Source organism: Dromiciops gliroides, chromosome 2 (assembly GCF_019393635.1).
Source record: "Dromiciops gliroides isolate mDroGli1 chromosome 2, mDroGli1.pri, whole genome shotgun sequence".
Taxonomy (NCBI): Eukaryota; Metazoa; Chordata; class Mammalia; order Microbiotheria; family Microbiotheriidae; genus Dromiciops; species Dromiciops gliroides.
This window is the reverse complement of record NC_057862.1, coordinates 474,991,384-475,018,115: the sequence shown is the minus strand read 5'-3', so window position 1 is coordinate 475,018,115 and position 26,732 is coordinate 474,991,384. Positions and strand designations below refer to the sequence as shown.

The window sequence follows — 26,732 nt, the reverse complement described above, 5'->3', positions numbered from 1 at the left end:
GATTAGAGGAGGGAAAATTGCCTCCGCGCCCTTCTCTACTCTCCCCCAAGCCCCCTTTTCCTCTTTCCGTGCCTGCTGCTAGAGGTTTCGAACAGGAGCCCTGTTGTTGTGGGAGAGGAGCGCTCTGTGGAGGAGAGAGGTGAAGGGGTCCCAGCTGGCGAGTTCAAAGCATCAGAACGGATTTCAGCGCTCCTGCCTGCGCTCCCGCCCCCTCCCTTTCCCTAAAAGCTCTCCCTCCCCCTCCCCTCCCTCAGCTTGTGATCGCATCCTTGGTAGGGGCATCAAAAGCATCCAGGAGTGACTGAGCTCTCAGAGTTCCAGCGGAAGGAGAACACCACGGATCTCAGCAAATGCTCTAAGCCCTCTCCCAGCGCTTGGGGTGGGTTTTGGAGGCTGAGCTGGAGGAAAAGCTCCAGAGAATCCAGTGATAAGTATTTGGCTGTCCTTTTCCCCCTTTCCTGCCTTCATCTTACTCCAGGACAGAATGAGAGCACCCAAAATGTTCCCTTCGGCGGAGCTGCCTCCTCTGCTCTTACTATTACTGGTTTCAATCCCTTGGTCACTGAGCTTGGACCCTTTTGGCTTTCCCCTCGCCAGTTCCCCAACCATGGAGCAGCCCCAGCTCCAGCAGCAGCAGCCCCAGCAGCAGCGTGAGCCACTTAGCTACTCCCGGCTCCAGAGGAAGAGTCTGGCTGTGGACTTCATTGTGCCCTCGCTATTCAGGATCTATGCCCGGGACCTACTACTGTTGCTTCCATCGGCACCGGGCGCCAACCTACCCGAGGCGCGTGGTTCTTTGGCGCTGGACTGCTCGCCCCTGCTGATGCTGCTTCTAAGGCGCCAGGGTGCTTCTAGGACTGCTGCTCTGCCCCAGATACCACCCGGAGGACGAGTGCTGTCCAAGGTCCTGAAGGGTGGCTCTGTGAGGAAGCTCCGCCGGGCCAAGCAGCTGGTGTTGGAAGTGGGTGAGGAGGCGATCCTGGAGGGCTGCACGGGGACCTCCACTGGTCCTCCGGAGCAAGCTGCTGTGGCCACGGCAGGGATGCTAGAGTTCAACCTCACAGAGATGTTCACTTGGTGGGTTCGCCACGGCGAAGGGCGGCTTCGGATCCGCCTGATGCCAGAGAAGAAGGACTCTTTGCCTGGCAGAGAAGTAAGACTGTCTGCAGCAATCAGAGCCTCCCAGCCTCGTCTACTTTTCCAAATCATAAGGAAGGGTGAGCTGCCCTCGTCTACATGTTCTACCACTTTTTGGCTTTTATTATTTTATCTTTGCTTTTATTCTGATTTGTGGTTGACACTCCCTCACCCCCACCCCCACCCCCCAGCACTTAGTTCTTAACTGCCGTTCTTTCCTATGCTTCCTAAGCTGGACTCCCCAGCCAGAACTTCTTTCCTTTACTCCTCCTTAAGGTGGCAACTCCCTAGGAGCCTTCCCCCGGTGGCACAAAGCCTTGTAGAAAAGTTTCCTACTCTCCTGAGCTATCGGGATATTGCAACAGTCTTTCACTGTGGGATACACTGGATTGGAGATATAACTGGGAAGCTCTTCCCTTCTCTCTCAGCCCCTAGTGGAGGGTAGAAATAATCCTTTTCTCTCAAGGATAGAGATATAATCCTCATTGTCAAAGGCACACTTAGAACCTGTCCCTGGCTTCTCCTTCAAGCATCCACCTTCTCACCATAAGCCATTCTGCTCCCTATATCATACATCAGTGATATAGAAAATGCCTTACATTTTCTCAGGGAAGCAGTTGTTGTTATTCCTGTTATTGGTACCTTCCTTCCCTTAAATACACAAGTGACATAGAAGCATCTGTCTTACCTTTGCGAATTTTTCCTCTCTCCTCCTTGTGATTAATTTCTGAGCAACGCCCCCCCCCCCCAACTTCCCAGAGCCATTCTAAGGACCTCAGAGGAGTTAGGGAACAACAGCAAAAGAGATGGGAGTTGGGGAGGATAATTGCCCTTCTTGAGTTGTGGGTAGGTCAGAGGGTTAGCTCCCCTGTCTTTTCCTGTTGCTCCTCTTCTCCTTTCCCCCAATTTCTTAACATAGCCATCTGCAGCAACACTCAGTGGCATAACCTGGCAGGCCTCAACACTGCAGATTTTTCTGCTGGGGAGTCCTGCAATGCTAACAGTCTTTTATCTACTAAGAGATTTTTTTTCAGGTTTATACTTAGAGGAGGGATGATTCTTGTCCTCAGAGTATCCTTCCACTATAACATCAAGTGGATTTGGCTGAGTATTGTGTAAGTTTGAATAAAATGAAGTATATAAAGGAAAATAAACAAGCCATTAAAATCATCTTGAAGAAGCCTATGCTAATTCAGTTGAGCAAATCTAGCTTCTTTTGATCATCTGCATCTTTAGGACTAAATGAAATTCAAATGCTTTGCTGTTTAAAAAAGCTCTTTATTAATTGAGCTGAAGGCATAGGGGGAAAAAGACCTATTGTGTAGCAACAAGTATGCTCATATTACCCCTCCTCCATTCTCCCAAACACACACGCGCACACACACACACACACACACACACACACACACACACTCCTTCTACATCCAAAACAGCAGGCAAATTTAGAAGCTGGGGTTAGCAGATAAATACTTTCTTGTCACTACATAGAAAAGCAATCCTAGCATGCCCCTCTCCTGGAGAAAACAGTTTGGATGCATATTTCAGCTGGAGTGCTCAGGGCATTGGGGCTTAGTGTAGCTTCTTTGTTATCTGATGTTGAGCTCATCCTAGCTGGGGGTGGGGTAGGATGGAGTTGGGGAGAGGGTTAGGGTTTCAGGAGTATGGCTAGACTATACCTTTTCTGGCAGGAGGAGGGAAGATATAGGAGAAATGATCTTACCCTTGATGCTTTCATAATGAAATGCTGGACTTAATTTTTGTTGTTATTGCTGCTGTTATTTATTATTATGAAGTGCATTTGTTTACTTCATCACTTTATGTATAGTCATTCTAATGAAAGGCTCTGCTGATATGAGGAGGAAATTGAAATTTTCTCCATTTCCATTTATGCTTGTCCTCCTTCTGGACACCGGGACATTTTTTAAACCAATCATACAATGATTGCTAGCTCTAGCATAGCTTATATTAGATGTCACCAGAGGATGTTAGGTATCAGGCATGGGTTCTCCTCTTCTCAGATATAAATGTATGTTTCAAATTGGTATATATACACCTCAAAGATATCAATAGTGTTTCTTCATCACACATACTTGATAGATATAGATAATGTACTTAAGAAATATCCTTTGCTTTGAATTGGTGGGAAGTATTCTTATGTTCAGTGTCTCAAAGAGACATGTCTTTAGATGAGTTCCAGAACTGATTTTCAGCTTTTATCAGGGCAAAACCTTTTTTAAGCATCCTAAGTCCTCTTACAGTGCGGTCCACTTGGCAGCAGGACCAAACCTTTATGCATGATTTGACACATCCAGCAGGGGTTGCTTTCAGAAAGGAGCACTTTGGTGGCCAGAATTTTTGGCCAAGAGTTTTTCAGCAAGATAGAGATCAAATGATTATTGATGAGATTGAAAAAGACACTAACTGTAACTGAATGAGCTCTACCTGACCTATAGATAGATGGGTCACTTTATTGAATAGTGCTTCTGTCCACTTAACCACCATTCCCCTTGGGATTTATTTTGTTGCTTGGAACAGGTTGGATTTTTCTTGTCTCTGAATATTCACATTGCCTGCCTCTAAGGTAGTTGATGGCACAGGAGTTCTACCATCCTACTCACCAAATTTCCTTTATATAAAAGACTTCAGAGAAGCTTACCTTGACTTTGCAGACTTCTCAATGACGATTTCAGAGATGGAAAAGCAATCATTAGGCTGTTGCATCACATTTCATGTCTGGATCAGCCTTCAGAGTTGTAGTCCCATCAATATACATGTGTGAAAATCCTGCATAAATCCTGCAACTTGAATTTATTTTGCTGTTCATTGTGTTCATGTGAATATGACTTTATTTTCTTGATTTAGAACTTGATTTATATTAAAGGCATTTTGATACCATGCTGCCTGTGAATGTGAGCATTTGCTTTTTTTCTCAAGGAAAACTGGTTCAAAGTGAAGAGCTTGGCTCCTTATATGTAGGTGGTTGGTAAACTGTGATGGAGGTGGCCAGCTATTCTGATGGGACTTTTTGGTGTCAGGGAGGGACTGGTAACATGGTAGTACTATTGCTTTGGTCATTCCTCAAGGTGTTATGGATCTGATTGGGTCCAGAGGCTCAAAGTAAATGGCTAACCCACAAAAGGAGTTTTCATATCTTGAGTAGAGCACAAAGCAGTGGCTGCCAAGCAACATTTGATGTTCCATTGGAGTTAGCTGAAGGGGATTGTGGATTTGGCCAGCTATGAGTCCCTAAGGGCAACAAATACTCCTGAGGGGGATTGTAAATTGTGATTTGTAATAACATGCCACGTTATCAGTTTTTCTTTGATGAACAACTTTGCATTCAGTAAATGAGATCAGTGCTCTAAGTACATCAGGGAAATCTTTCTGATGCCTGAAAGTGATATTCCTCTAAGTATGGAATGGCCTTCCAAGGACAGGGGTAGGAAAAATGTGAGGGGTAGACAAGCTATAAGTCTCTATTAATCATTTCTCTAAAAGCCCATTTTATATTTTTACATGATGAGAAGCCATATGGGAATCACCTTCTGTTGCTAGTGTGGCATAATAGCTATTCAATGTAATTGAGAGAGAGAGAGAGAGAGAGAGAGAGAGAGAGAGAGAGAGAGAGAGAGAGAGATGCATACACAGATACTAGTGGCATGGGTGAGCCTTGGACTTGCCATGAACAGACTTGGATTCCTGTTTCTAACCTTGCTACTTACAAGCTGTATGACCATGAGCACGTCATTCAACCTCTCTAGATTTTAGCTTTCTCATCTGCAAAATGACAGGCTTCGCTTACATGATTTCTGAGGTTCTTTCCAGCTTTAGAGACTATAAATAATGGATGGAAATTGCCTGGGAGGTAGATGATGGTCAAAATCAGGGAGCAGATTTTTAGTTTTTACAACTAGAACTGTCGAACAATGGAATGATAGGCAGCTTCCTATCATTGGAAGGGTTAAGTGGGGGTAGATAATCATCTGTCAGAAATCTCATAGAAGTTATTCCTATTCTGGATGGGAAGTTGGACTCAATGATTTCTAGAGTTCTGACTAAATCCAGCATATTATAAACAACAATCACTGGGGACAGATGGGGAAGGGGTTCTGATGGTGAGGTGAAACAACTAGCAAAGCATATAGTGATGTTGATTCTCCCATCCCGTTTCCTCTTTTGGGAGAAAGCCTGGCTCCCTCTCTCCTCCTTCCCCTTGACAAAATTGTGCTTATCCATGGCTTAGCATGCCTACCATGTGAGCCAAATGTTTTATTTTGTCAGAGGTTTGAAGGGACTGTTGTTTCTCCCTAATATCAGGGAGAGGTCTGGGGAAGGATGGCTTGAGAAAGAAGGGGCTTTGACTTCTTCCACCTTCATGTGTGTAAGAGAGAACAGAGACACATAGAATAATCATTTCTTACCTTGATATCCTTGACATTTTTGGACTCAGGAAAAATATTCAACCTTTCACATACCTATGCCTCTGTGAACATCTCCACTTTGTTGGGGGGGTGTGGGGGGGAAAGGATAAATCAGAGCTTTCAAAAATGCCACAACTTGCAGGAGATGAGTTGGAAAAATTGGACATACTATAGTTTAGAGAAGATCAGCAAGCCTGATTTAAGGGTTGGGAGGACTGATTTATGATGAAAGATGAAAAGAATTAAATATATATGGCAAAGCTAAGTGGTGATGAAGGGGGAGCCATGGTAACAACCTACAAATCTCTGAAGAGTGAAAATGGCAGAGAAAGAGGAATTATTTAGTGTGGGCCTTAGAAGCACTGGGATGAAGATCACAAATGCTTCAATTTCAGGGATATGTACTTTCCTTCTCAGTGCTTGAAACAATTTTCTGACTATAGGATGATTGAAGAAGGGATAGAAGGTGTGGTCTAGATAAACTACAAGTGTAGATCACATTTTTTCAAAAGGTAATTTCAATGATGATAAGCCATAGGAAAAGACCATAGGGTCTTAAGAGACAGGAATTATGAATCTGAGTCCTCTAGGGCATCATTTTGACCCTAATGCTCCCATGTAAAAAAATAAATGCATTTATTTTTAGAATAGGAGGGGTTTATGAGAGTTTTACTGATGAGAAATTATAGAAGATTATTTTCCTTGGCATTTCTGATGTCTATATACCCTGCCCCATTTTATAGCTCAGGAAGCTGAAACCCGTTAAAGGACTCAAACCACCTTGCAAATCTTAGATCAAGGAGTGAGACCTAGATCTTCTAAATTCATTTCTCAGTTTACTAGACCATGTTGCCCTCCTGAAAATGCATTGTTGACACTAAGCAGATTCATTACTATTTTTTTTATTCATTACTATTTTAAAGATGTAGCCCATGACCCAAAGTATACACTATAAACTTTTTAAAATGGAAGGTAGGTGTGTTTATGTGTCTACATGCATCTGTATTACTTGTTTGTAGAACATGTAAACACATGTACACATATGCATGTGTTAGGGGTATGGGTGGGAAGGGAGATAAGGATTCTTGTTAAAGAAGATGAATTTCTTTATTAGAAAGTTGATCTACTCTAGAGGGGAACCAGAGAATGCATCTCTTTCATGAGGGAAGAGGCCACTGGAGTTGAGAAGGATAGCCACCCCTATACTCTCTTGTCTGGCATCACGGGAATTTATCAGATCTTCTCTGTGGAGGTCAATATCTTTGCTAATTAGTATTTTTAAGATAAATTTTATTATTTAATGGGTGGGGTGGCCCACACCTCTGACCCTGGCATTTGATGATTCATTAGTATTTTTATCACTCTATGATTTAACTTAATTGTACAACTCAGGTATGAGAAAACATTTAATCTTTTTGTTTGCATATCATATCATTTCTATATATACTACCCCATCCTCCTTGGAATTTAAATTATCCATGAATTCATTCAACAAATAAAAATACAGTTATCTGTGTATTATATTTAAAAAGTGGTAACTCTTCATAATATAATAATAATAATTATCTCTTAGATTTAAATCACACAATTCTTTCTAAAATATTTTCACATACATCATTTCATTTGAGCCTTCCAACAACTCTGGGAGGTAGGTGTTATTATTATCTCTATTTTACAGATAAGGAAACTGAGGCAAACAAGTGACTTGTCTAGTATCACATGAATAGTAAGTGTCTGAGGCTGGATTTGAACTCAAATCTTTCTGACCACAGATAGGGAAGTCATTATTGTAGTTGTACAGGTGAGGAAACAGGGGCCTAGAAATTTGAATGACTTGTCCAGGGTCACACAACTATGAGGTAGCAGAGCAAAAATTAGCATAGCACCTGGCACAGAGTAGGTGCTTAATACATGATCACTTTTGAAGTCACCTCAAAGGATAAGAACAAAGTCAAATTTAAATGAGTGAAATAAATAATACAAAGCTGCAGCAACATTAAAAGCATTCAAGTTTCAGCATGAAAAGCTCCAACTTACATCATACCTCAAAGGTCAACAGAGCAGGGTTTGGTGGGTAGAGACGTCCAAAGGGGCGGTCCAACATGGAAAATGATTTGAATTTAATCCTTTAAGAGACTATTAACTATTCTTGGCACATCAACAAGTGTGCCTTGACAAGCTTAAAGTTACCTGATCATTGGGGATAGATAGATACCTCACCACTAAAAATCTGAACTTTTTCAAATGTACCCAGGAAATGTAGATGGATAGAGAATGAGGGTAGCATTCATTTTACTCCTACCAACAAGGATCCTACATCACCCTGGAAGTTTTATGACTGAGAATTCAATACAAAGATTCAGGTAGTTCATTCATATATCTAACTTTCCACTTTGCTTTTCCAGAAAGACACCAAATCACTACTCAACCACTTTTAAGTCAATCAACAAGCATTTACTAAGCACTTGCTATGTGCAAAGGACTATGCTAGGCACTGGGAATACAAAGACAGAAATGAAACAGTTTCTGCCCTGAAGGAGTTTACATTATATAGCTTACAGGTTTGTTTGGTTTTTTTAGTGAGGCAATTGGGGTTAAGTGACTTGCCCAGGGTCACACAGCTAGTAAGTGTTAAGTGTCTGAGGCCGGATTTGAACTCAGGTCCTCCTGAATCCAGGGCTGGTGCTCTATCCACTGCGCCACCTAGCTTAATATTAAATAACATTTTTTTTTTGGTGGGGCAATGAGGGTTAAGTGACTTGCCCAGGGTCACACAGCTAGTGTCAAGTGTCTGAGGCTGGATTTGAACTAAGGTTCTTCTGAATCCAGAGCCAGTGCTTTATCTACTGCACTACCTAGCTGTCCCCTATAGCTTACATTTTTAGTGGGAAAATCCATTGGAGGGACTGTAAGCTCCAGTTCTACCCTTATCATGTTCATGAGCTACACAGATGGGGCAGCTCCTCCCAATCTAGTCTAAACTATCCATTCTGAAATGGATGGAGTGGAGGCAGATGTAGAATACCACCCAGGTAATTGAAATGAGCCCATTAAGAGTAGTCAAGCTCTTAAGATACCATGATGACTTATAACTTGAGTACTTAGAGTAGGAACCCAGTGGAGGAGAGTGCCTCTTTCCCTAGGAAATGCTGCTGAGGTTTATTTAGCATTCATACAGCATTTTGTATTGGCAGTCATTTTTATTAGTCATTTCTGATCCATTGCCTCCCAAGAGTGAGCATGGTTATTCTCTCCCTTCTTTGTGGAATAGGAAAAATGGGAAATATGTGTATGGAGAGGGAAAATAGCTTGTTCAGGGATTTCATTGAGTCAGCTGAGGATAGTGCTTAAAAGGAGGAGGGGGGAAAGGGCAAGTCTAAGTCCCAGCTTTGGACCATTGAGCCCTCATACTGTTTCTTGTCTACATAGGGCTGCCAATTTCACTCAACCTTATAATGGCTTATTGTCACCTCACATTGGCAAAGGTGGGAATTCATATTAAAGGGAAGACTTTATTGACATTATTGACCTGGAGAGGGGGTAGGGTCAAAATGCCCTCATTTATGAGGCAGCTTTCAGATGGGAATTATTCTTTCTCTAATAAATGCATCCTTGAACTTTAATGCCTGTCCATTCCTAAGCAAAGGTCTTCCTCCAGGGAAATTCCTGCAGGCTACCCTGAAGCTATATGGTAAGCTTTCCAAAAGTAACAAGCCTGGGAAGCATGTATGAGGAGAGCTCTCTGGGGCAGAGACTCCAACCACTTGGTTAATTAAGGCATCTTTGTTCTTTGGACCTTATCTTTCTGGATAAGTAGAACAGGTGCAGGAAGAAGTAGATTGCCAGGTCCTCCTGTGGGGAAAGGGAACAGCTAAATGGTAGCCATGAAACTAAATATAAGACCTTGGGACAAAAGAAATCAGGATACTCCTAAAGGAAACCAGGCAACAGGCCAAATGAAAATGAAAAGGTGGGTCTAAATCATTTCATATACTCTTCTCTTCACCTTTCATTCAGTTTCCATGGGGATTTGGGTTGATGTTGAGTCCACTATTTTAATGAATACTCATGCCCCTTAGAGTACTCTGTGCTCCATCCAAACTGGATTTTTTTTGTCATCCCCTACACCTTCCCATTGCTGTGTCTTTTCTCACCAAGCTTTTTGTACCTGGAATGCTCTGCTTGCCTCTCCTTCACTTGTTGAATGGTCACCCATCATTTAAAGCCCATTGTGGAGCCCAGGAGAGCATCCAGAGGTGGTCTGGTACTTGCCATACTTCCTAATAGAAGTACTGCTTTTGCATAGTCAGTGAGTATCATGTTGGCAGTAAATGAAGTACTATATGTAAAGGCATTTTATAATTCAGAAGCACAAATATGGTATATGTAAATGGAAGCTGCTTTTGTTATTATGGTCACCGAGGAAAAATTTGCATGGTGTTTACAAATGCAATCCTTTTATTTTTGACTTGTAACAAATATGCATTGTCAAGCAAAACAAATTCTTGTAATGACCATTTCTGAAAATGTCAGTCTTATTCTACATCTCGAGTCTATCCTCTCTCTCTGTCAGGAGGTAAGTATCATGCTTCATTATCAATCCTCTGGAATTGAAGTTGGTCTTTGCATTGTTGCGAGTTCAATGCAAATACATCCTAATGCACCTGTCAATCAGTCAATTCTATGGACTCTGCTGGGCCACCCTTCTGTTTCTGGCAGTTGATCATTTATTAGTATTTGTATAGAGCTTATATAGTCTCATGCACAGCTTATGGTCTTGGAATCAAGACATTTGTGTTCTGTTCCTGGCACTGACACTAACTGGACAGCATGACCATCAGAAACATGTCTTTTAATTTCTTCACTTCAGTCTCTTGATCTTTTAATTAACACAGTATCATCTCATCTCTTCCTTCTGCTTTTTTTTTGTGGGGCAATGAGGGTCAAGTGACTTGCCCAGAGACACACAGCTAGTATGTGTCAAGTGTCTAAGGCCAAATTTGAACTGAATCCAGGGCCGGTGCTCTATCCACTGTGCCACCTAGCTGCCCCATGAAGTACGTTTCTCACTACTTCAAGCATTGTACTGAAAGTGAGGTCTTCTCGGTTGCCCCCCCCCCCAATTTTTTGTAGGGCAATGAGGGTTAAGTGACTTGCCCAGGGTCACACAGCTAGTAAGTGTCAAGTGTCTGAGGCCGGATTTGAACTCAGGTCCTCCTGAATCCAGGGCTGGTCCTCTATCCATTACACCACCTACCTGCCCCAAAACAGTTCCTGTTCCCAAGGAGTTTACATTTTACCAAGCTTACATGAGGTACATCATCCATTCCCTTCTCTTAGAGCTTCTATGTTCTGTCAAATTTCATCTACTTAACATTTCTCCCATGTGTGATAGATCTTTGAAGAGGCATTAGAAAGAGGCTGTAGCTTAAGAGGAGCTGGGTTCAAATCCCACATCTGTCACTTTTTATCTAGGGAAAATTATCTTTCCTGTAAAATGAGAGTATTAGAATAGATGGACTTTGAGGAACTAACTTTCTGGCCCTATGTCTATGGTCCTTTGATCCCATTGGCATCTTAATCTAGGACTGCTTAATCACCAATCTGGACTACTACAATGGTGCCTCTGTCTTCCCATGGACAGTTATCCTTTATACCACTCCCAGACTAATCTTTATCCAGTGCCTGTTCCATGTCAAAACCCATCAATGGTTCTCTATTTCTTACTAGGCATAGAATATAACCTGGCATTCAAAGTTATCCAAATACTTTACCTTTCTAGCCTAATGAATACTCCTTGCCTCTGTGTATTATGTCCTCCAGGCAAAAGAAGACTCTCGACATCTTTGGCATGGACTTTTCTGACCCATGTGCCTTTGCTCATGCTATCTTTGATGTTTGAGATACCTTTTCCTCCAACACCTGTTCAATTCCCAACCATTCATTAAACCGCAGCCGAAAAACTGCCTGCTCTGATCTTCCTCAGTTGATAATGATCTTGACACCCTCAGTGCTCATGGAACACTTTACTAACACCTCTCTTACGCATTTCCCTTGTGTTATTTTTCACTGGAGCCATTGTATCATATATCCTTCTGGACTATAAGCTTCATGAGGGCAGGGAGCTTATAGTTATCTAAACTTCTTATATCTTCCCTTCCTTGAATAACACTCTGTTCATAGTCAGCACTTAATAATTGTTTGTTGAATCAAATTGAGTTTTATCCACCTCTTTATCACTACCCACTCAATAGGAATATTACAGATCATTCAACTGTCTTTTAAAAGCATCATGAAAATAAACATTGGTGCCTATGACCAGAGCAAACTTAAAGACACCTGGCAATGACAATAGAGGACATTCAATACATTCTCTTTTCCCTTTATATTCCTGATTCTTTTAATTTTCATTGGGACCCTATTTGACACCTAGTTGCCTCTATTAAAAGTGGAAGAGAATGAGAGTGGAATGTTCGAAGATGCAGGGAGAGGAAGAACATGGGAGCAAGTTCTCTTAGGTGGTAGACAGGTATGGGCCGTAGGACACAGAATAGAGGTGAGAGTGCTTGAGAAGGAGAAAGGGGCACCTTTTACTAGGCTGGATGCAAGAAGCAAATGTGCAGGTAGAGTTAGAGGAGATAACTTTTTCCAGATGTTCTTGGTCTCAGTAAAGTATGATGCCAATTCCTGCTTACCTAGATCACCAAGTATGTCAACCTCTTCACTCTCTTCCATTGCATCTTGCTTTCCTACACCTTCTTCGTCAGGCATCTCCTTGGCAAATCCTACTAAGGAAAGACAGAATGTTTTGCTAAATTTTCTTCATGTCAACCTGGGCAGCTGAGGTGAGAAGCCTGCCTCATGGAAAGCTTCTCTTTGAAATGGACCACATTTGTCTTGACACGGTAATTTGAAAGAGTTTGGTTGAAGAAAAATGTCACGAAACACAAATGCAGATTTGATACATCTGACCTTTCTTTTCTTCAGAACAATAAATGTCAAACAGCTTAAAATGACAGGCTGGGGTGGCTGCTGATTATTGATGTGTTTAAATATTTGGGTACAGAGCCTGTCTTAGACTTAAGTCTGATTCACATGAAGAGTGATTTATGGCAGGAAAAGACTTTGAAGAGACCCACAGAATTGGAGCTGTTTATGTCTGAGAAAACTGTGAGCCTAAAATGAAAACATAATTGATCCTTGAGAAGACCAGAGACATTTGATAATATTGGGAAGTCAATTATGCCTTGAAAAATCATCTTTCTTTTGTACTTATGTACCCTGATTTCTCGTTGGCAATGACTTTCTCCTGCAAACATCCCATAGCACTTCATTTGCTATTTCTTAATATAATTATCATGTAATAATGTGTACTAAAGGTAGCTAGGTGGCACAGTGGATAGAATGCCAGGCCTATATTCAGGAAAATTATATTCCTGGGTTCAAATCTGGCCTCAGCTACTTACTAGCTGTGTAACCCTGGGAAAATCACCTAATCCTGTTTGCCTCACTTTACTTTTCTGTAAAATGAGCTGGAGAAGGAAATGGGAAACCACTTTAGTATGTTTGCCGAGAAAAATCCAAATGGTGTCATGAGGAGTTGGACATGACTGAAAAATGACTGAACAACAAAATGTGTATTAAAACTTCCAGTGTTGGGGATCCCTTTACTATTGTATGAGCTCTATGAGGGCAAGAACTAATTATGCTTTTTCTAGACTTTGCATGTTCCCCAGTATCTGTCACAATGCTTTGAATGAAAAAAGTACTTAGTCAGAGAATATCGGTGTTTGTTGTGTACTACAAAGGAAGGGAAACCATTAGGAAATATTATGTAGGATTTCTTCTCCTTTATGAGAAACCAGTCTCATCAGTTTTATTTGCCTAATTTCTCAGTTTTACTGAAGATATTTTATTGTTAAACTGGAAAGAAAGGAGAATCAGCAAGCAATATTACACCATCTAAAGTGGACCCTATTAAAACTTCACTACTAGAACCCAGAGTAAAATGATTTCCCTACTTTCACACCCAATTAATATCCTAATTAGCAATGTTGCCCCCCAGAGTAGATGCTCTGAAGATTTGATAAGAGGAGTTGAGAAGCTCGGATATTGATTATCCCTTTTTGGGGGGGAGACAACCTCTCCAAAGTATTTTTTTTGGAGGATGTTAAGTTTGGTTTGTTTTATTTAAGATTACATATACCCTTTGAGGCCTAACTCAAAATGGGATTGATCCGAAAAGGAATTAAATGGTAAATGAATTTAAAAGTATTGGTTCTATATGATACATTTCAGTATTGTAACATGAAACATACCTCCTCCATCAAAAAACCTATGTGACCAGAAATCTTCAAATGGAGGCTAGTTGTAGAGATTGTATTGGTTAGACTAGAAGAATAGTGGGGTCCTGTCCAGTCCAGCACAGATGCTGTGATTCTGTGAATGTCAATTGTTATGTCAATTGGCAGATATTTCTAAAGTTCTAAAGGAAATTTTGGTAACCTAACCATTCTCAGCACAAATACAGACCCTTCATAATTTCAGGGCAAAAAAAAAGTCTTTACTACAAAAATAACCTTTGAAAATAAAAGTGGACATGGAGGAGCCATGATATTAGTGGTTAGAAATCAGGAGAATTGGGGGCAGCTAGATGGCGCAGTGGATAGAGCACCGGCCCTGGAGTCAGGAGTACCTGAGTTCAAATCCGGCCTCAGACACTTAACACTTACTAGCTGTGTGACCCTGGGCAAGTCACTTAACCCCCATTGCCTCACTAAAAAAAAAAAAAAAAAAAAAAAAAAAAAAAAAGAAAATCAGGAGAATTGGTTGAGCTCTTATCCCAGCTCTCCCACTAACTCACTGTGTGACTTTAGGTAAGCCCCCTAGTTTCCCTAGGCTTGGCTATTTTCAATTGTAAAATGTGGGTATTGGACTGTATCATCAGTGAGGAACCTTCTGATTCTAAAATTTTCTGTTTCTTTATCTAACGTTGATATACCACAGAGATGATTCTTATAGAAGTAAATTGCTCTTGTAATGTTCTTTCTGTTACCACCCACGCCCCCGGATTGGGGCTAAGGCTGGTACCAGTCTTGGTAGGAGATTACCACACGACTAAGAATTTTTGATCAGGGAAAGGCCATGCCTGGAAGTTCATTTAAATTGAATTCAACAAATACTTTTTAAGCATGTATGACGTTCAAGGAACTGGGATACAAAGAACAAAAATGTTAATAGACAAATCATTTTTCTCTCAAGGAGTTTACATTCTACCCAATCCCTTTGTAAGGAGTAGCTAGAAGTCTTGGGTTGTCTAGGCAGGGGTCACTGTTTAGAGTCTGATCATTGTTGTTAAGTCACTTGAGTTGAGTCTGACTCTTCCTGACCCCAGATGGAGTTTTCTTGGCAAAGTTTTGTATATTTTGTATATATAAATGTGTTCTCGTTATATCCCCACAAGGGGTAGGAAATAGCATTTATTAAGTGCTACTTTAGTAGCTAATTTGATCCTTTGATAATAATAGGCACTATTATTTGCAGTTGAGGAAATTGAGGTAGACAGAAGTTAAGTAACTTGCCCTGGGTCACACAGCTAAGTATATGAGGCAAGATTTGAATTTAGGTCTTCCTGATTCCAGGCCCAGAACTCTATCAACTCCCTCCCTCCCTCTGCAGAATGTAAACTCCTTGAAGGCAGGTCCTGTTTCATTTTTCTTTGTATCCCTTGTGCCTGTCATAGTGCCTAACACATAGCCAATGCTCAATAATTTGATTGTTGATTGACTGGCCCCATGATGCTTCTAACAAGAATGATTTATTGGCTACTCTCACAAAGCAGATACTACAATAAGATCTTTGAAAATTATTTTCAGTTCTATCCAAAAGGGACAACCAGATTATTTTTCAGGTACTCAACAGGATTCAGAGAAATGCTAAATTGAGCTGTGCTAAATTCGTTCAGTCCCAGAGAAACACAGAGGAGTCACTTCAAGTCTCTGATTCCACGGTTGTATACTGACCAATTGCTGCCCACACGAGGAAGAAGCTGTGAGGAGAGAACAAAACCCAACCCTGCTGTACTATCTTCTCACTCCAGGGGAGAGCAGAGGGGCCGAGGAAGGAGGAAACAAGGGGGGAAATATGGTTAAGAGAAAAGAATGTTATTTGAACAGATTGTGCTGCTTGCGAGATCTTTTGCTTATTACTTAATGACTCTTAAGTCTTTTCTTGGCAGCAGGAGATATCCTGTTGAGAGTTTAAAAATGGACCTTCTGGAATAAGTGTATAAACAGCTAGAGGTCTGACCAAGGTTCACCAGCTCTAATCTGTTGGCATAGTGCCCATGGAAAGAGCTCTGACCTAGGAACCCTTATAACTTTGATTGTATCCCTTCCATCCTGCAATGGCATCCCATTCCTTCTGGAATAAAATGCAAACTAATCTGTTTGGCATTTGGCAATTACAACCTGACACCAACCGACTTTTCCCAGGCTTATTTAGGCTACTCACCTTCATGCCCTCTACAATCCAGCTGAGCTGACAGCTAGGTGCTGGCAATAGATAGTGAGCCAGGTTTAAAGTCGGGAAGTCCTGAACACAAATCCATATCAGACACTTACTATCTATGTGATCTTGGGGCAAGTGATTTAACTGTTCTTTGCCTCAGTTGCCTCATCTGTAAAACGGAGATAATAATAGCACTTATCTCTCAGGGTCATTGGTGAGGATCACATGAGATAATAATTGTAAAGTGCATAGCACAGTGCATGGGACATAGTAAGCATTGTATAAATGTTAGCTATAGGATTAATATCAGCTTTTTTTTTTCTTTTTTACTGTTTCTCACAATGTGGTGCTTCATCTCCCATCGCATACCTTTGCATACACTGTTCCGCATGTGTGGAATATACTTCTTCTTCATTGTCCCCTCTTTGAATTCCTAATTTCCTTCAAAGCTCAGCTGAGTTGCCACCTCTGTGGTCTTTCCTGATCTCTCCTAGCAGCTCGTGATGCCCTCCCCAATTATATAATATTTATTTTGTTCATATATATGTATATATATATATACACATACTGTCTATATAGTATGTAGATATGTATACATACATGCATATATATATTGTTTCTTTGGATAGAATGTGAATTTCTTAAGTAATGGACCACATATTCAATTTGGTCTACGTTTTCCCAGCACTTAGCCCAGTGCCTGGCACACAGTAGCCATTACATAATAAATATTTATTGATTGATTGTTTTTTGCCATTATCCTGTTTGTGGGATCAGGCTCCAGCTTTGTGGGCCTTAGTTTCTTAAGCTGCAGAATCGAGGACATTGGACTAGATGCTGTTGAAGGGCCCTTCCAGTCTGAGACCCTTACAAATGTATCTTGAATACTTTCCTTGTGTTAGTACTGTGCTAGCTAGGGTCATCCTTAATGAAAGTAAAGGCAGGAGGGAGAAAGAAGTTTGATAGTTAAGAGGGTGCCCATTCTACAGGGCTTGAAAGTTAGATCGAGTGGTTTAATCAAGATGCAGTAGAAAATAGGGAACCATTATAAATCTTTAAGCAAGGCTGTACGATGAATCATATTTTAGGAGGATCAGAATATTAGTGGTATCTGAGCCCTGTATCGTAGTCAAACTGGCCTACTTGCTGTTACCTTCAAATGAATTCTATCTCCCATCTCCATGCCTTTACAACATGAAGACCTGCAGGCTCTCCCCTAGGCCTGCATGTTCCCCTCCTGACCTCTGCCTTTTGGAACATCTTAACTCCCTTCAAGTCTTAGCTCAAGTGCCATCTCTTAAAATGGATCTTTCCTGGTTTGCCCTCTATTGAAGTTTTAAGGGTTTTTTTGTTTGTTTGTTTGGGGGTTTTGTGAGGTTAAGTGACTCGCCCAGGGTCACACAGCTAGTGCGTGTCAGGTGTCTGAGTCCGCATTTGAACTCAGGTCCTTCTAAATCCAGGAACAATGCTTTATCCACTGCACTACCTAGTTGCCCCCAAGTTTTACGTTTTAATAGATTAAATCATGGGTATCAAACTCAAGGTCACTGAACCATTCATAAGGATCACTGTGGGCTATGCATTCACTTAGAAAACCACATGTTAACATTTTCTATGTTCTATTCTATTTTTAGTTTGTTAAATATTTCCCAATTACATTTTAATCTGATTCACCTACAGGCAGTGAATTTGACACCTCTGGTTTAAATAGCTTAAAACTGTGCTAATACTTTTAGAACACCCCATTTAGGAGATGAAGGAAAGGGAGCGTTCAATAAGAATTAAAAAGGAAATAATGATTTTTTAAAAAAACAATGAAGAATTTGGGAAAGTAGCCAGTTGGGAAGGAAGATGGTAATATTGGTTTCACACATGTTGAGTTTGGACACTGTGCCAGCCAAGTAGAGACACTCAGAAGACAGTTAGAAATATGGGATTAGAGTGCAGGTCAGGGCTGGTAATGTAGATTTGGGAGCCATCAGCATAGAGACTTTCTAATATAAATTATGCACTTTGCTTGAAACTTAATTTCATGCTTTTCAGAGAAAAAGGAAAGAAGAAAGCCATTGAATTATGGATTATTTAACTGTATTAAAGGTGATTCTCCCCTCCCTTCCACTGTGTGGGTTTGGAATCCATTATGCTCCTTTCCCCTTCTCTTCAAAGTCAGAGATGCCTTTGTCTCCATTTCTTGTGAGATTCAGAGGATTTCCAAAGAAACAATTAAGAAACCAAGAAGAAGGGTGACATTCACTGGAGACTGGGGCTGCCCTCCTGTTGATGTCCCAGACAGGCTTTCTATCACAATGTTAATAGAGAAAAATAAGGCATGCCTAAAAGGAAAGCAACCATTTATATTATTGGGGGGGTGGGGGAGGAAGTTATTTAAAGAGCACATTTTCTGTTCCCACTGCCAGCCATCCTGTTGTTTGATTTAAAGCTTTCCTAAAATCAAGCACTGATTCTCAAGAAGACATCAGCTGCTTGGCAGAGAATTATATCTGATGAGAGGGGATACTAAGATGGGGTGAATTGGCCTGAAGGAGGGACATGTGAGAAGCTTCTCTATGATACTTATAGTGGAGGAAGCAGAAAGGGCAAGCGGCATGCAGGCATGCAGTGTGCAGACATGAAACATACAGGCACACACCAAGTAGGCACGCTGCATACAGATGCAGAACCTTCTCAGGTTTGATATTTTTTTCCCAGCATTATCATTTTAAAAGCAACCACTCGGGGCACGGAGCTGGATACAGAGCTGTGAATTGCAGTTCTAACTTTATTACTAAACTGACCTTGAGCCAGTCGCTGACTCTTCCTAGGTCTCCATTTTTTCATCTGACAAATGGAGATAATAATATCAGTTTACTTTTCTGAGCGATTTAACCCTCCTAACACTGGAACTCCCACACAGGGCCTGCACTTGTAGTCTGAAATTGGTGAGTTCAAACCAGTATATCTGGCCAGTCCGAGCCACCCTTCATGTTCCAATCTGGCCTTCTTGCCATCTTTCATGATGCTGCATCATTTCTGCCTCCCTTAACTCCCCCACCCCATTCCTTTTAGATCTGGAACCAGAATCAATTCAATACTGACATAGCTCTTGTAAAGAGCATGCCAATCAATTCCTCTGCGCCTCTTCTCACCCATCCAAACCAAAACATCTTTCCCTGGTCCCCAACCCCCATATGTGTTATCTTTGCCTAAGATAATTAAGCTCCCTGAGGTCAGGGACTGTCTTCCTTTTTATATTTCTGTCTCCAGTGCTTAGCACAGTGCCTGTCACATAGTAAGTGCTTATTTAATGCCTGTGATTAACTGAAGAGATCACTTCTGGATGAGGAAATCAGAGAAGGCTTCCTGAAGAAGGAAGCCATTGAGCTGGACCTGAATAGATTTAATAATTTCTTTCATTCATTCATTCATTCATTCATTCATTCATTCATTCATTCATTCATGCCACTTGTGTATTTAGAAGATAAAGTGAGTACATTGCATTTAGAGGGCACTTAAATGTTTATAGATTGCATGAATGATAGATTTGGATATTCTGTGATAAAGTCAAAGGGCTGAACACATATGAGGTGTTATTTTTGTGAAGCACTTCCTAACCTCATAGAGTTTAGAATCTAAGATGGACATATTGGTATGGACTTTATTTAACAAGGGTTAAGAACAGAGTATAGAGAAATATATTCCTTCCAAAAATATCCAAGGAGGTCCTCCCCTCCTTTTAGTTCAGTTCAATTCAGCAAACATTTATAAAATGCTTCATTTTATGTGCAAGGCATGGTGCTAGGGGCTTTGAAGATGAAAATTACACATTCCTCATATTCAAGGTTTCATGTTCTGTTGGGGTGGGGGTTTATAATAGTGTTCACAGATAAATATATACCAGGCAATATGGAGAAAATAGAAAACACTAACACTTGGGGGAGGGATGAGGAAAGGCTTCCATTAGATGGGGGCACCTCAAGTGGGACCTTGGAGCAAACTGAAGATTTTAAGAGTTGGAGGTAAGAGGGGGAGTGCATTGCAAAGGCACAAAGATGGGAGATATGTTGCTAAGGTCAGGGCAAGTAGGACAGTTTGGTTAAAGTGTAGAGTGAATGAAGGAAAATATAAAACAAGCATGGGAAGGTAAATTGGAAACAGATTGTGGATGCTTCAAATGCCATGCTAAGGGAATTGCTTTTTAATCTTAGAGGCAAGTGGGAGCCACAGAAGACTAAGGCAGGAGAGTGACAATGATTTGACATAGTTTTAGGGATATGAATTTGGCAGCTGTGTGGACATATGGAGTGCAGAGGGAATGGAACCTGGAAGTAAGGAGTCAATTAAATGACCACTGAAGTAGTCTAGTCAAAGATTAAGAGCAGGAACAAGGGCAGTGAAAATGTAAGAGGATAGAAGCAATAGATGAGAGATGTTGTGGAGGTAGAACTGACAAGTCTTGGCAACTGCTGGATATGAGAGTGGAGGGGGAAGGAAAGGTCAAGAATGAAATCTGAGCTTGCTAGAAGTATGGTTAGTGTCCCCAGCCAAAATAAGGAAGTTTTGTAGGAAGGGCAAAAATAATGGGTAGACATGTTGAGTTTGAGATATTGATGGATCACCCAGATAGAGATCATTAGATCATAGCATTATAACTTTAGAGTTGGAAGTACTGGGGAGATCATTGAGTTCACCCTACCATATAACATAGATGAGTAAACTGAGATCCACAGGAAATGAAAATGACTTGCCCAAAGTCACACAGTGGCAAACACTGAGATTTAACCTGAATTATCTGATTCCAAATTCGTACTCTTTTCATTTGTGCTATATTACCTTCTAAGATGCCTGACAGGACAGCTGATGATCTGGGAATGAAGTCTAGGAGGGAAAGAGTAGGAATGAATCTATGGATTTAAAAATCTTCATTGTGTATGTGATATTACTAGGTTATCCAATCAGATCACCAAGGGGAGAAAATAGAGAGAGAAAAAGGCTTTGGAGAGCCCACCCCTTTTGGAGAGCCTCTAAAAAGAGACCATTCAGCAATGACAACATTGAAAAGTTTACTTTAGAAAAGTAAGCATTTTCCTTAACTTTGATTCACAGACGAAGAGTGGGAGGGATGGATGATGATCCAGAAAAAGGAGACAGAGAAGAGCTAGGGGTAAGGAGTATCATTAAAAACCGAGAGTAAAAAAGCATACCCAGGAAGAGGGGTGTGTGTGTGTGTGTGTGTGTGTGTGTGTGTGTGTGTGTGTGTGTGTGTGTGTGTGGAGGGCTAGGGGTTTACAGTGTCACAAACTTCAAAGAAGGCAAGTAGAATGAGGACTGAGAAAGGCAATTGGACTTAGCAGTTAAGAGATTGTTGGTAACCCTGGAGAGAGCAATTTCAGTTGAGTGGTGATGTTGGAAGTCATATTGCGAGAGGCTGAGCAGTGAGGTGGGAGGTGAAGAAGTAACAATGAGTTTAGATGAGTGTTTGTAGTATTTCAGCTGTGAAAGGGAGAATAGGTTATAGGGATGATAGCTTAAGGATATGGCAGGGTCAAGTGTGGGTTTTTTTTAAAATGATGTTATTTTTATATGTGTTTTAAAAGCCTGGCAAATGTTTTATAGCAGTGGGGGAAGGAGCTAGTAGACTGAGAGAAATTAAGATAAAAGAGAGACAAGGATGACCTCAAGGGGCAAGCTTCTGAAGATGACAGAGATGGGATAAAGACCCATGTAGAGGGGGTTAACCCTAGACAAGGAAAAGAGATGCCTTTCCTCAGAAGCTGAAGCAAAGGAGGAGAGAAAGGAAGACTGTTGTAGAATAGTTTGAAGGGTATGAAGTAGGGTATTAGAGGGAGCTCATGGCAGATGATTTTATATTTTCTCCAGTAGGAGGCATTTCTCTGCTGAGAGACAGGGGAAGGACGGTTTGGGGGGGGGATAGAAGGCAATGTACAATTCAATTGATCAACTATAGGCTATATCAAAGCTTCTTAATTGTAGCATTTACTCAAAAGGGCAAGAATAGAAGTTGCAAAACATTTGTCCAGGAACACCTGTGGTTAAAGTTACTCCATAACTGTGAGGGGGCGCTAGGTGATACAATGGATAGAGCAGTGGCCCTGGAGTTGAGGACTGAGTTCAAATCTCACCTCACACAGTTAGTAGCTGTGTGACTTTGGGTAAGTTACTTAACCCCAATTGCCTTCACATCTGGAGCCATCTCCAGTCATCCTGATATTTATTCTTGCCACTGACCCAGATGGCTCCTGGATTTGCACAGGTCTTCCTGACTTAAATCCAATTCACTGCAAGTCATGACATGCACCCAATGTCACAGTCCTCTTAGAGAACAAAGGACAAACACAACCACCTAGTTATAAGTGTCTAATATGTGATAGGTTCTTAATAAATGTTCATTTATTCCACAAAAGAAAGAAGAGGACAGAGCATGTGGACCTGAGTTAATGCCCCTCTAGGGGAACTGGCCTGGGTGTCAGAGCTATGAAATAGATATTTAAACCCTCTGTGCCTCAGTTTTCTCATTTGTAAATGGAATAATAGCATCTTGTTTACAAGATGGGATGTAAGGATCAAATGAGTTAACATATACAAACCACTCAGTAAAACTTAAAAGCATTATGTAAATTCTAGCTGTCATTGTTGTCATTTAAAAGAGAAAAACGAGAGGCTCAAATGAAAAACGTGGCCCTAGAACATAGACTGCAGTGTCCTCCTGATCTATAGGCATCAGAGTAGAGCTCATTCTATGGCCTTCCCTCCCTTATTCAAAGGGAAAATTTCTACTTAAAGAATGAAATAGAAAGTCATTCTTTTTGTTTGCTTGTTTGTTTCTTTGAAGAATATAGTACAGGGAGGAGAGATACATTACTTCCTAAGGTACAGTGGAATCAGTGTTGGTTCTGGAGTGCAGGGACCGAGTGTTCAAAGCCTTCCTTGATTTTTTTTTGTGGGGCAATGAGGGTTAAGTGACTTGCCCAGGGTCACACAGCTACTAAGTGGTCAAATGTCTGAGGCTGGGATTGGACGCAGGTCCTTCTGAATCCAGGGCCGATGCTCTATCCACTGTGCCACCTAGCTGGCCCCATTCCTCTGATTCTTATTAACCAGTATGACCTGGGACAAGTTCCAACCTCCTTGGACTTCAATTTCCCTCATCTTAAAATGAGAGAGTTAGACTAAATGGTCTTTGAAGCTCTAGCTCTCTAACGGCTCACCGGCATCCGCTGTGCCATAGTCTTCTTGGATCCCTGCTCTGTTCCCTGGCCTCTCTTTGGCTCTCTGTCCCACAACCCCTCTCTCTGAGTCCCACGTTTTCTCCCTTCCTTTGTTGCCATAATCCAGGAAAACAGGGAAGTTGAATTGCAAAAGCAGGGAGGCCACAGCTGTTGCCAATCACCATCATGAAGACCTCAGCTTTTCTCCCTTCTTGGCAGCCATCCTCTGACTGGCCTACTTACTGTGTCTGCAGTGCTGTGAGTCCTAAAGGGAGTCTTGGGAGCCAGGAAACCAGGTGAGACCTAGTCAGGACAGACCCATGCAGCTCTGCAGAGTTTTGTCCTGGGTTTCTCTAGTTTTCTCTTTGTGTGATTGTAACCTTCTGTTCCAGAAAACCTCTGGGAAATTTTTGTTCTTGAGACTGTGTAGCAAGCTGGCTGAAGTTTTAAGGCACAAGATTCATTACAGGGATAGATTGTAATGACTTGGTGTCACTGACAATGGAGAAACTTTCTTCCATTCCCATTTTACTTGTTTTATATGTCAAGGAGTCTGATAAAATGAAAACGTTCAATAGGTATTTGATACCTAAGATAAGTAAGGAGATAGCAAAAGAACATAGAGCTGCCCTTGAATTCAAGTTATCTTACCCAGAATTACAACCTTAGGTACACGGAGTGATGGCCATCCTACTGTCTTGTATCTTTGAAAAGGCTTGGGAATGGGAGCTCATTGTAGGCCTAGAAATGGGCAAATGTCCTGCTTTTCTAAAAAGCAGAAAGAATGGATTCTATAAACTACAGCAAGTAAACTTGACTCCCATTCCTGGCACAAGTCTAGACTGTAGTATTAAAGGATTGCAGTGAGCAAATATAAATGAAAGCAGTGATCAAAAGAGGTATGGTTACTTCAGAAAGAGTCAAACTCATTTCCTTTTTTTTTGGACAGTTATTAGCTGTTTAAATCAGGGGTAACACTATAGACAGTTTTAGGAGTTCATTGAACAGTTCCTCAACTTATTATTGTAGGACAAGGATGATGAGATGAATCTGTACAATAGTACACTTGGATGATATTGAAAATGATTGAATGGTGGGCTCTAAGTATAGGTATTTAATGGTTTGGATGTCCCATTGGAAGGAGATCTCTGGGAGGAATATCCTAGGGACCTATGTTTAACCCCATGTTGTTTAAGCATTTTGTTACCAATGATTTATATAAAATCATAGATGGTATGCTTATTCATCAGTCAGTCAGTCAGTGAACATTTCGTAAGCACCTTTGTGTATTAGGCACTGAGGATATAGAGAAGGGTAAAGACAGTCCCTGCCCTTGAGAAGCTTACAATTTAATGAGAGAAACAACATACAAATAACTATATATAAAACATACACACACATATATGATAAATAGTAAATAATCAGTAGGAGAGGAGGCACTAAAGGAAGAGAGATTAGAAAGGTTTCCTGTAGAAGTTAGACTTTTGTTCAGACTTGAAGGGAGATAAGATGAGGAGAGAGAACCTTCTAGGCTTTGGAGAATAGTCAGCGAATATGTCTGGACCAAGAGATAGAATATCTGTTTGAGGAGCAGTGAGGACTCAGATAGGTGCACAGTGGATAGAGTGGCTGGGCCTGGAGTCAGGGAACTCATCTTCCTAAGTTCAAATCTGGCCTCAGACACTGAGTAGCTGTGTGACCTTGGGCAAGGTCACTTAACCCTATTTTATCAGTTTCCTTATCCATAAAATTATCTGAAGAAGGAAATGGCAAACCACTCCAGGATCTTTGCCAAGAAAACCTCAAATGGGTTCATGAGAGTTGGAACCAACAGAACAACAACAAGAAGGAGGGTATTATCTCTGATCAAAGAGTATTGTATACAGGGTATAAGGTGGAAGAAAACTGGGAAAGGTTGGAGGGAGGGTCTAGATTAGAAAGAATATGTAATACCAACAAGGATTTTGTATTTCAACCTGGAGGGGATGGGGAACAACTGGAGTTTATTGAGTAGGATGAGGAGACACAGTCAGATCTGCCCTTTAGGAATTTCACTATGGTGGATCAATGGAGAGTGACAGGTGTAGGGAGAGACTGATGTCAGGCAGACCTATCAGTATGCTATTGTAATAGGTCCAGGCATGAGTGAAGAGGGCTTGCACCAGGAAATGTGGCAGTATCAGAGGAGAGATGAGGGGATATTTGAAGAAATGTTGCAGAGATAAAATAGACAGGCTTGAAACAGGTTGGATATGGCAGGATGGGGTGGAGGGTGAAAAGATAAGGAGGTGGAGGCACCTCAGTTGCAAGATTGGGAGACTGTGATGATGGTGATGCCCTCCACAATAATAGAGAAGACCAGAAGGGGAAAGGTTGGGGGGAAAGATAACATGTTTAGTTTGGGACCTGTTGAGTCAGATTTGTTCAGAAAACTGAAAAAATAACATTCTGGGTGATAAGATAAAAAAAAATGAGTTAGGCATATTTTTTAAGATGGGAAAATATCATATGGTAGCATTTAACAAGGATAAATAAAAAGTCATACACTTGAGGTAAAAAACAATGACCCAAAACTTCACCAGTGTAAAGTGGGGGAGATGTGTCTAGATAGTGATTTGTCAGTCTGAAAGAGATCTGGGGGTTTTAGTGCACAGTAACCTTAATACAAATGAGAAGTACAATATGGCAGCTAAGAATGTTGGTGCAATCTAGGCTACTTTGGACGTCTAGATTTCAGGACCAGGGAGGTATAGTCTTTCTGTGCATTAGGCTAGTCAGAACACAGGTGGAATATTGCATCAGGTTCTAGGAACCACATTTTAGGAAGTCCATTGACGATTGTAAAGAGCCTGAAGCTGGGCATCCAGGATTGTGAATGGGTCTCAGGAGTTTACCATATGAGGAGCAGTAAAGAAACTGAAGATGTTAGGCCTGGAGAAGAGAATACTTAGGGTAGATGTGATCACTGCCTTCAGGTAGCTGAAGAGGCATCAAGGGAAAGGATTAGACTGGTTTTGCTTGATCCCTGAGGGCAGAATTAGTTTAGTTCAATTCAATAAACTTTTATTGAGTGCCAACTATGTTCCAGAGAAAGACTTCCTGCCCTCAAGGAGCTTATAATCAAAGGGGGGAGACAACACACAGAAGGAAATGGGAAAGCAGGGTGGGATGGAGAACCAGGAGTTTCTTGGCCCATGGGGATCAAACCAAGCAGAGCTGCAGATACAAAGTGGAGAATGAGCTACCAAGTTCAGATCCTGCCCTCCATAAAGGAAAGCTTTGGGCAGAATTTAGTGCTCCACCCTCCAGCTCTCCAATCAGAGATGAGAGGAGTCAGAAGGAGGTGGGAAGGTGCTGAGTATCCAAGACTGAGTTAAGGCTTAATGATAAGATTTCAGTTTATCATGGGAGAGTCCTCTTGTTTCCTGGAGTTTGAATT

General features: G+C 41.3%; 1 protein-coding gene across 1 annotated transcript in view; it reads left to right on the top strand.

Moving 5' to 3' along the window:
• Positions 1-227: 227 nt before the first annotated feature.
• The window catches only part of ALK (ALK receptor tyrosine kinase), a 1,073,674-nt gene continuing 1,047,169 nt past the window's right edge, over positions 228-26,732 (top strand). The window contains exon 1 of the mRNA XM_043982018.1: positions 228-1,217. Coding sequence (XP_043837953.1) covers positions 485-1,217 — 733 coding nt within the window. The 5' untranslated portion in view covers positions 228-484. The remainder of the gene's footprint in view (positions 1,218-26,732) is intronic.